At 35.1% G+C, this 11,090-nt stretch overlaps 1 protein-coding gene across 1 annotated transcript in view; it reads right to left on the bottom strand.

The window, feature by feature from the left end:
• Positions 1-1,491: 1,491 nt before the first annotated feature.
• The window catches only part of LOC134249737 (uncharacterized), a 29,151-nt gene continuing 19,552 nt past the window's right edge, over positions 1,492-11,090 (bottom strand). Inside the window, exons 4-6 of the mRNA XM_062732086.1 lie at positions 3,655-10,877; positions 3,282-3,532; positions 1,492-3,046 (exon numbers count right to left, since the gene is read on the bottom strand). Coding sequence (XP_062588070.1) covers positions 2,283-3,046; positions 3,282-3,532; positions 3,655-10,877 — 8,238 coding nt within the window. The 3' untranslated portion in view covers positions 1,492-2,282. The remainder of the gene's footprint in view (positions 3,047-3,281; positions 3,533-3,654; positions 10,878-11,090) is intronic.

The raw sequence follows: 11,090 nt of genomic DNA, 5'->3' as shown, positions 1-11,090 counted from the left end.
TAGAATTGTGTTTTGTGTAAATAATCTTGTAAAACAATCTAGGCCATCTTATCATATAAAACCAATTACAGTGTTAGCTTTTCCGGATAAGATGCTTTGTGTTGTGTCATGTATTAAAGTGTATATAACAAAGACGGAAAAATATAAAGGCAATGGAAATAGAAAACTTCTTTTGACAACCCAAAAGCCGTTTTGAGAGGCATCGAAGGACAGTATTTCTCGCTGGATAAGAACTCTGTTATCTAAATCTGGCATTGATACCAGCAAGTTTTCTGGACATAGCACTCGCGCTGCTGCAAGCGCCGCCGCACGTTCTTCAGGGATTTCAGTTGACAATATCTTATCACATGTTGGATGGTCTAATGAGAATACATTTGCAAAATTTTATGACAAAACTGTTTTACATAATGATAAAAATTTTCAATCGGCAATTTTGTCTTCAACATGTAGCTTAGATAATATGAATATTCAATAAATTTTTGAAAGTTATAGGAATTCCTCTACTTTGTATAATTCCTATTTTCAATATGTGAATATTTGCTTTAAACATCTCACGTGATACCCACGTGACTTGGTGGTGAAGGAGAATTAGAAAATTAAAGGAGACTTACCTGTAAGGTATATATTTAATTAAAATTCTCCGAAACACCAAGGAACGTTGGGTATTACATCACTTTTTAGGGTGATAAATTTTATAATAATAGATAAAAATGTAGCATCTGTAAAATTGCTTATTATCAAGAATATTCACATATTGAGTTAAATACTGATCTGGGAGTAGGCTTGCATATCTCACGTAATACCCAACGTTCCTTGGTGTTTCGGAGAATTTTAATTAAAGTTCACCTTACAGGTAAGTCTCCTTTAATTTTCTAATTATTGCAGAACATCGAAAAAAAAATTAAGGTTCCGAACACATAAGTATGGCTGTACTTTGCTTTTCATATAATTCGATGCGAGAAACAAGAGCGATATAAAGTAATCAAATGTATGTTATCGCAGTAGATAAAACTTTTTAAGCCTGCGTATTAGGAAATTCACCTTATTTAAGCCTGCGTATTAGGAAATTAACCTAAGAAATATAATCAATACTTATCTCCAACCTTCGACTTAAATTGATAAAGAAGATAATATAAAGTGTGATTTTATCCCCCTCTCCTTTTTAAATAATGGGGAAGTCTTTCGAAAACAATCAGGAAACAAATTTTTACAGTAGCTTGTATTTAAAACAGTTAAAGCAATTTCCTGTTTACTGCCAATTTCATTTATAAAACTGGTTCGACCGTATCCTACTCCGAGTACTCTGTTCAAGAGCGAGTAGTATCGAGAGATAGATATAACTTTTGAATATGGGTAAACCTACACCAAGTATATAAATTTCATTATCAATAACATTAAAGTTTGATTTAGAATGCGGATCTGCAAAGTTTTAACAACAACAAAAAAGTGGAAACCAAGAGGAAAATACACAAAAGTAATCTTTTTTTAATTATTTATTGATGATACAATAAATCAAGATACGCACATACAGTATCAGAACATAATTACAAAAGCCTCTGAATTCATGCAACCAGTCCACATTGTATACATACAGCGATACACTATTGATGTGCAGCAAAATAATGAATAATCTGGTTCAACATTTTAATCCATACAACTTATAGTTCTATAACTGATTCTCAATCTACACAAGATGTACAATTGCATTGAAAAAAAGAGAGTTATCATTAGCTTTTGGGATTTCTTGATAAAAATTCATAAAACAGAGCTCGAGAAATTAGGAATTGATACACTAACTATATACATACTTAAAATGCCTCAACACTACCAGTACTAATCACAATTATAAAACATGTTGCTTATAAAATGTATGTATCTCTATACATAACAAAGTCACTAAACAATATAAAACAAATTAATTTTTCAAGCATTTAGCAATTCTAGATTAATTAATACTTAAAAGAGTAAATCATGCTGGGGTTTATCAATTGCTCATTTCATGACCTTGATGTAACCAACAAGAAGCCGGTTTTTCTATTACACAATTTAGGCACTAACAAATTTTCATAAAATAAAATGCACACAATCAAAATTTAATATAAAATAAACACGATTTGCAGGAAATTTGTATGGATTTCTCAGTAATAGCGGTAGTTCTTTATAACACTAACCCATATATTGTTCTTTCATATAATATCTGTATCAAAATAAAATCACGTTGTGAGCAACTGTACAAAATCCATGATGCAACATCTATACTTTCAAGAATTATATGACAATACTTAATCATCACTCAAATCTTCATAAGATATATCATCAGGAACATCTAATTCACAGTCACTTACATCATCATATTTCTGATTTTCTTCAATTTTGATTTCACCACTTGCTATCATCGTTTCCAAATCACCAGACTCATCTAATTTAGCATTTCCATTATCCTCATCACACTCTGGTTCTTTCTTCATCCTTTTAGCTAAGGGTGCATTTTCCTCATCATTTTCTTCATTCTCTAACCCTAATGTTTTTGACACGGCATGAAACTTTTCATCCGGAATGTAATTTAGGTCAATCACACAAACGGAAAAATCATTCAGAAGTTTCTCAAACTCTTCTGGATTCATAGCAAAAATATCTGTGAGTTTGACTTTAGGTTCCATATTTACTAACATAGCTTTAGTTTCCATTTCTTGGCTATTGAGACAACTACTATCACTCTCTTTGACAACATCTATTTCTTTTCCTGGATGTGATCTCTTTATATGATTTGTTATTGCACTGGCAGTATACTGGGAAAATGTGCAATAAGGACAAGAGAAAGGCCGTGTGGCAAAATGATAATCCACATGTGCATTGAAATCCTCATCATCTACTGCTAGGTATGAGCAGTAGCCACATTTTAATCTTGACTCTATCTGAGTCCCAGGAACAAGATGCATAAAACCATCATGAGTTGCCAAATGTTGCCGATAGTGATAAAGGCCACTTGCTCGGTGATCACAAAAGTTACAGTTGTACATCAGCTTTCCTGTGTCTTTGAACTTCCCTGAAAGGAAAAAGAATTTTTTAATATTTATGCTTCATATAGAATGTTCTTCTATCCAATTATTGTAGATTACTAAATATTCAAGACACCTTCTTTTCGCGAGATTGCCATGAACTCCTTATTTCAGAGAATGAAATTTTTGCAAGCAAACTGTCTAGAGTAATTACACAAAAAAATTAAGTTCTCGCAAATAATAAAATGTGATTCAGAGTAACTACTAAGTATCATAATTTACCTGCACCACCACTATCCTCGTCTCTTTCCTTTCTCTTCCGTGAGTTTGTTGCGTGGGCTTCTTTGATACTTTGTGATGATTTGTCAGATTTCATTTTCAATTGTTTAGTTTGTTCCTTCATTCTAGTCTTAGCTACAGATGCAATTTTTTCATAATTTCTAAACTTAAAATTTCCCATCCTTTGTCTTAAATCCACCACATGAACTGATTTGCCTGGATGCAGTTTTACTATGTGATTTGCAATCTTTGATCTGTAAATAAAAGTTCAAATTTTCATTACAAAAAAGCAAAAATAGATATTTATCCATTTTTTTTTAACAAATTGAAATAATCATTTATGCCCCCTCTCAAAAAAAACTACAGTAGAACTCACCTGGGATAGCACTGAAAATCACAGTATGGACATTTGAAGACATGAGGAACGTGGTGGTAAAAATGGGTAACAATAGTTTTGTTAACAGTACTCTGGTATGGACATATGCTACACTTGTAAATAGTCTTCTGTCTTCGGTTGTCAAATTCCACCTTGTAATTATGACAAGGGCTGAACATGTGTTTCAAGTCTCCTCTTGGTTCATCCTCTTCTTCTGAAGACTCTTCCTCCTCACCTTCTTCATCACCCTCTTCTTCTTCCATATCTTCCTCTTGGTTCTCCAATACTTCCTTCTTTATTTTCAGCTTTGGAATTGGTTGTGATGATGTAGATTCTCCTTTTTTCGACATTGAAGTATTCATTTTTGTTTTCCTTGTCAATGTTTGATATCTGTTTAAATCTAACAAGTTTGTTATCTCTTTTTCAACCTTCTCATTTTTGCGGAATGTAAATTCCGTGGTATCTTTATCAGGGTGGATTTTGCTAAGGTGCACTCTGATATTCTTTGGCATTTTGCATTTCATGTCACAATGGTTACACTGATATGGATTGTAATTGTAATGGGTGTACATATGTTTTCTTAACGGGCCCCTCTCTGATATTTTTCCACATTTTGGACATCTATACAAAATGCATGGACGTTTATCCAATCCTTTTTCCTGAATAGCCTTTTGAGATATTGCCTTCAACTTCAAATCTTGAACCTTTGTATGGCTGTGAAAGAGACGTGCATGGCGAAACAACAGGGAAGGTAGATGTGCTGCATACTCCTCACATTCACCACATAAAAGTTTGTTTTCTTTGTGTTGGTTCACAAAGTGGTCTCTGAATGCTCTGAGGTCATAAAAATGTTCATTACAAACTGGACAGTTCATACTCTGTTGCTCGTTTTCTTCACTCCACATTTTCATTTCACTTGACAAAGGTTTAGACATTGGTGATTTGCTTAATGTTTTCACTCTTAAATGGAAGCGACCTTTCTTCTTCCTAGTCTCTTCATCGTCCTTCTTGGTTGATTCTGGTAAATTTTCATTTTCATTGGAAAAAACAGTTAAAATTTTCCCACTTAAAGGTAAATCAGTAACCTTTGCTGCTTTGTGTGCATTTTTCACATGCTCTGCAATGTTGTCTTCATTTATACTAGTAAAATCGCACTCGGAACATCCTTTGAGAGGAGTGAAACATTTTGCATTAATGTGTTTAGATAAACTAGATTTCCGTTCTGACATGAATCCACACTCTTGGCATTGGTAGGATACTGGCTGTGGGGGTGTCCAAATCACTTTCTCCTTTGGTTTCTTTTCATCAGGATTGCAAGATTTCTTTGGTGAATTGCTAGTTTCCGTGTATATCTTGAAACGAATTCTCTCTCCAGGATGACAATTCTGCATGTGATTTTTCACATTTCGACTACATTTTGCTCTAAATGAACATACTGGACATCCAAACTTTTTGAACAAGGCATGTGTATATGTATGACGCACACAGTTAGCTCTTGCATTTGTTGTGTAACTGCATTTTGAACATTTCCATGAATCTCCCTTTTTTATGACTGTTGCTATGGCCTCTTCAGATTCTTTTTCCTTCACCGTCTCTTCACTTGCTAGTTCCTCTGTATTTTGAACTTTCTTAATTTCTTGTTCTTGTTTCAAGACAGTTACTGGCATCGTATGTTTTCTAATCTTGCCATTAAGAGCACACAAAACAGGTTTTGCATCTCCATTGAGCTTATGATTTTCTTTAATATGGTCTTTTATCACTTTTTCTTTGTCACTTTTAAATTTTCTTGTTTTACAAACTGAACACCTCCATATAGGTCTCTTGCACTTGGTTTCACGCATATGTTTATATATTTTTCCTTTTCCTTTAAATGTCAGCTTACAAAGCAAACATTTGTAAACTGATCTAAATCCTACCACAACTTTTTTCCCTTTTCTGTCATTGCTCTCCATTTCCTTGGTATCTGCCTCAGATTTGATTTCTACTTTGATATCTTCCTCCTCAGCTGAAGTAGCTGTTGGATTTTCATCAGGACTGTCCATAATTTGTTGCATCAAGTTTGGCGCAATGTATTGAGCATCCAACTCCACATCAGTCTTGTCATAAATCACTCTTACTTCCTCTCCTCTATGTTTCATATGTATGTGTTTGCAAATATCTGATTTGTAATGCGATTTTTTCTCATCACAGTATGGACAAAGAAATCTTTTCCTTGAGCAATGTGTCATTGCATGCCTGACCAAGATGTATGACTGGACAGCCTGTTGATTACAAACAATACACTTAAAATTATTTCCAAAAGAAATAATACATTCTGGGAGTTTATTCTTGTCAGGTGTTGGTGGCGGTTTTTCATTCAACACTGGCTGTTTCAAAATAATTGGAGAAGAAACACTTGTAGATTCAGCTTCTTGTCTGCTTGCAGATTCATCTGACTCTTGATTTGCTGGAGGGGAAATAATTGGAATGTTTAGAATAGGTTTCTCATCTGGAATTGATTCATTCTCTCCCCAATATTCTTTTGCTTTCATACTGTGGATTGCCCTGTTTATTTCATCTTCAATATCCTCTAGCTTCACCTTCGAGTGTTGAATAGGCTTTCGATGTGTTTTTTGAATGTGTGTAACCATTGCCGAATTTTCAAGTTCCCCATGTTCACAATAATTGCACTTGTAAAATGAAACATTCATGTGCTCTAGGATGTGCTTGTGGAGAGTGTATTTATCTTCAAAAACATCGCTGCACATAATACACTGAAACATAGGTTCATCTTCTTCCTTAGAAAAGCAAGGCTGAAGTTTCTTGTGCAGTAGATCTCCACCTAAGAAGAACATATTTGATTGCTTTAAACTTGCTCCACTTGTTGACTTTACTGCAACTTGCTTTCTCCTAGGCACAACAAAGTCAGATTCAACATCAACATCTTCATCACTCTCACTACTGGAATCCATTGTTCTCAATCGCTTATTAGTTTCATTCTCAGAACCATTCTTTCGTTTTCCAAATTGAAATTTTATTAATTCTCTTGTGGATCTTTCTTGAGGATTTGCTTCTTTCCTAATAGCCTTTTTCATCTTTGGTTCCAAATTTGGATGACTTTTCACATGTCTAAGTAAATCCAGTCTTGTTTTGGTTTTAAATGGACACTCACAACATCGAACAAAATCTTTGAAGACATTTCCTGGCGGAATGTAGTATGGTTTTCTTGGACCGGTGAATTCTGATCTTGGTTTTTGTTTGACTTCCCCTGAAGGTGATGACTTAGTCACCATCAAATGAATACTTGTGTGCTGGATAAAAGTATGTATGTCATCACAACTGAATGAACAGCAATCACAGTGATGTTTGTCAATGGATGCATCCACGTTTGAACCCCTTAATTTTCCTGACTTGTGCCTTGATACATGTGCTACATATTCTCTCTTTGACTTGTAAATATTTTCACATATTTCACAAGTATACACATTAACAGTGGTCTGAAACAGTCTTGTTTTGAAATCCTGAAGCCAATTTGCCCCTCTGTGGCTCTTTTGCAGATGGTTTCCAATTTTTTCTCTAATATTAGTTTGGTAATTACACAGCTCACACATATAAATGGTAATTTCATGATGACCTTCATGAAGATTGATATGTCTTTCAAATTTCACAATGGAGTCACTTGAAGATGGGCATACTGTACAACAAAATGGCCTGCTTCTGTCACTTGGTCTGATGTGCTGAAGTCTGTGTCTCCTAAGAAGCGAACTGCTTCCAGCCAAGTAAGAACATTTGCTGCATCGTAGCAATGATCCAATTCCTAATTTTACCCCCGTCTTTTCAACTGGCTGTTTTTCTTCAATTGCTCCAACAGTATCCATACTGGCAAAAGCTTCTACATCTTGTTGGCTTTCATGTGGTTTTGATGCTTCATTTTCATCTGAACTTTCTCTTCTTTCAATTTTTATGGGTTGATCTTCAGAGAAAGGTTTTGGTGATTTCTCCTTGTGGTCTTCGTTATTTGGCACTGGTGATATGGGTCTAGGTTCTGGAGAAATTGGTTTTGGTGCAATGTAAGAATTTAATTCCCTTTCTTGACAGATAAGTTGCGCAGTAACAGTAATTTGCCTGGGTTTTCCTGGGTGAATAGTAGAAATATGCTTCATGATGATTCTTCTATTTGGATCTCGTGTGGTACAATAGGGACACAAGACAAACTGAAGTTTATTAGCTTCACAATGGCCAATAAGTTCATCAATGCTGTTGAATACTTCCTTGCATGAGGAACACACAAAAGACTTCAGTGTTGAATGAGCTTTTTCTAAATGCTCCCTGAAGTGTTTTAAAATATTGGAAGCATACTTGCAACCATTTCCACATTTAAACAGCAGTCCTGACTGATTCTTGGCATGGCAAAAAATGTGTCGGAAATGACATTCATCTGTGTAGCTTTTGTGCCCACAGTGTGCACATTTGAATTCTTTAGCCCCTGAATGCATGTTTAGAGTATGTTCTCTAAAGTCTGTTGAGGTTAATCCTGCAAATCCACAGCCCTCAAATCCACATTGATAAAATTTCATAGCTGAAAAACTTCCCCTGTTTTCCTCTGTCTTAGCTTCTTTATCAAGTTCATCTTTTAAACAGGTTGATACAATGGTCTGATTTTGATTTTCATTTACTAAAGAATTGCAGCTCTCTTCTAAGAGGTTTGATTCCATTTTGTTCTTCTCACATGATTCTCTTTCAGTTGTCTCTTTATCTCTATCTGATCCATCCTCATATCCTTCTCTGCCTGCATCATCATGGTCCATAGTTTTTGTCTTTTCTACTTCATAATCTTTAATTGCACCTACTTCATCTGATGATTCTCTGTCTGGAGATAAATCTCTGAACATTTCTTTTTCAGACGTTATCTCTGATATTTTGTTTCCGTCATCTGCATGCTTCATTGTTTGATCAATATTATCCGCATCTTCATTTTCAATGTCTGATGAATTGGATGCAGGTTCACTCAAGCTAAATGTACTGGTTATTCTAATTTGAAGATCATTTTCACCATTATTTAAATCAGCATTGTCAATACTTGATGTTGGTTCTGCAAATGGAAGAAGTTCTTTTGCATGACTGTCCTCCTCCTCATCAGAGCTTAGAACGATTTGTTCTGGGGCCTGTATTATTTTCTTGGCATCTGAGGATAGCTTTCTTTGTGCCTCAGCTGCTGCAGCAGCACATTTCAAACCGTCCATAATTTTAGACACCAACTTGCATGATATGGTGGGTTTATATTCTAAATGTTCTCTCAACTTACACATAGTTGGGTGAATGTGTATCCATATGTGTCTCAAGAAGTTTTCTTCCAAATCGGATTTAAAGTCACAAGTTTTACATGAGCACATATTTCCTGATTTTTTGAACAGCAGTTGATTCTCTGGTTTATTCAAATTGCCATCAACTTTAATTGATAATTTTAAAGATGCTGAATCATCATTAAACCCTGCAGAGGTGGAATCCAATTGCTTCTTGTTTGAATTTGAATCGCAAGATGGTATATCAAATTTGGTTGGAAGACTTTTTTGTCCATGGTTATACTGAACAAAGCTATTAGCTTGTTGAACACTTTCAGCTGGGGGTTTAGTACTAGGAACCACAATCAATCTTTGTGTTTGGTTGTTTGATATAACAGCATTAGCACTTGGTGGAACAGGACTGATATTTACAAACTGGCCAACTTGGGATCTGCTTACAGGGATTAACCTGGAACCAATTTGTCCCTTGCCTGACTGAAGTGAGTATGGACCTGTCATTACAGTTCCTGGCTGTAGTTGTCGATGAATTGGAACTTGTACTGAATTAACTGGAACAAATATCACTGGTTGAGGCTGGCTTCTGACAACATTACATAAAACTGGTCCTCCAACTGCTGGCATTGGTTGAGCAATAACTGCCTGAGGTACTGAACTCACGTTCACTGGAAAACTTGCACTGGTCATTGATACAGCTTTTGGTTTGGATATTGCAGAAGTAGTTGTGTTTGCAGACAAAACTGGTTTTCGAGAAGTAATGCTTGGAAGCTGATTAACTTTCAACACATTAGGAACAGAGAGGATTGTTGTGGGATTGGATCTTTCTTTGGTAATCTTGTTTTCTAATTCCTCAATGGTTTTTGGCAATTGGCTTACAGCTATTGATTTTTTATTGACAGATATTTGGGAAGATTCTTCTTTTTGATCAATCATGGACAATAACATTTTCTTGTTAAGCTGTCTTCCTAAAAAGGTGATTTCCTTTTTAGTGTAAAGTTCCTCTATGATTTTGTTGATTTTCTTTGATCCTCTTAGGCCACACTTGACCATTTTATTTGAGTGTGATTTTTTCACATGCTTTTCTATATCTCTTTTTGAATCATAGGTTGTCATGCATGAAAGGCAGATATATGGGTCTGCAAGAATATGGAAAGCCACATGTTCCTCAAATTTTTTTCTTTGTGGTGAAACAAACAGACAATTTTTACATCCATATTTCCCATCCGTTGAATACATAAGATGAATTTCTTCCCTCTTTGTTTTCTGTTTATTGCATGATGACATATGAGTGTCGAGCAAGTCTTTCTGGTCAGTAGTGAAAAGACAGTGGGGACATCTAACTAGTCCAACAGTAGACCATGCATCTTCTGTTGTTCTCTTTTGTGAGGAATCAGACAAAGTATCTGTTTGCTCCATGCTAATTTTGGCACTGTCTGGTAATACCTTAGATTTACTTGATGAATTAACAAATTCTTGCAAAAGTGTTTGTATTTCTTCAACATCATCAGTGGACTCTTTCTGTGTGTCAGTACTGTCATTCTTGTCTTTGTAATCAACTTCTTCATTCTTGTCTTTGTGATCAACTTCTTCATCTTTGCCTTTCTCATCAACTTCTTGCTTCTCTTCAATTTCATCAACAGATATGACTTTGTTATTTTCATCAAGCTTCCCAGCCATTTCAATAGTTCCCTTGTTTGCATTATTTTCTTCTGCACTGGCATTTCTTTCTTTCTGAGTTGGTTCATTGTTTTCTGTTCTGGGGGCTTCCGATTCATTATTTTCTGTTCTGGGGGCTTCTGACTCATTATTTTCTGTTCTGGGGGCTTCTGATTCATCATTTTCTTCAATATCTATAACAAGACCCTGTGAATCTTCACCCTCTAACTCCAGATTGGTGTTCTGATTTTCTGGTTTTTCAACTTTTTGTTCTTCCTCTTGTTGTGTCTAGAACAAACATAAATTCATAAGGATATGATTTATTCAAACTTGATAGGCAGCCCAGTGGCTATTCTGAAGATTAGCACCTTGAAGGCATTCTTTACATTTATTCATTTTTTCTGACTCTGCTAATAATAGCATTGGAAAATTATTGCAGTAAAACAATGACTAAAAGTTAAAATCATTCAGTTCTAAGATTAAATGAGAGAACTGATAATT

Source organism: Saccostrea cucullata, unplaced genomic scaffold (assembly GCF_032062105.1).
Source record: "Saccostrea cucullata isolate Sc308-1 unplaced genomic scaffold, CSIRO_AGI_Scuc_v1 ctg305, whole genome shotgun sequence".
NCBI classification, from domain to species: domain Eukaryota; kingdom Metazoa; phylum Mollusca; class Bivalvia; order Ostreida; family Ostreidae; genus Saccostrea; species Saccostrea cuccullata.
This window is presented reverse-complemented; position numbering and strand designations above follow the sequence as displayed.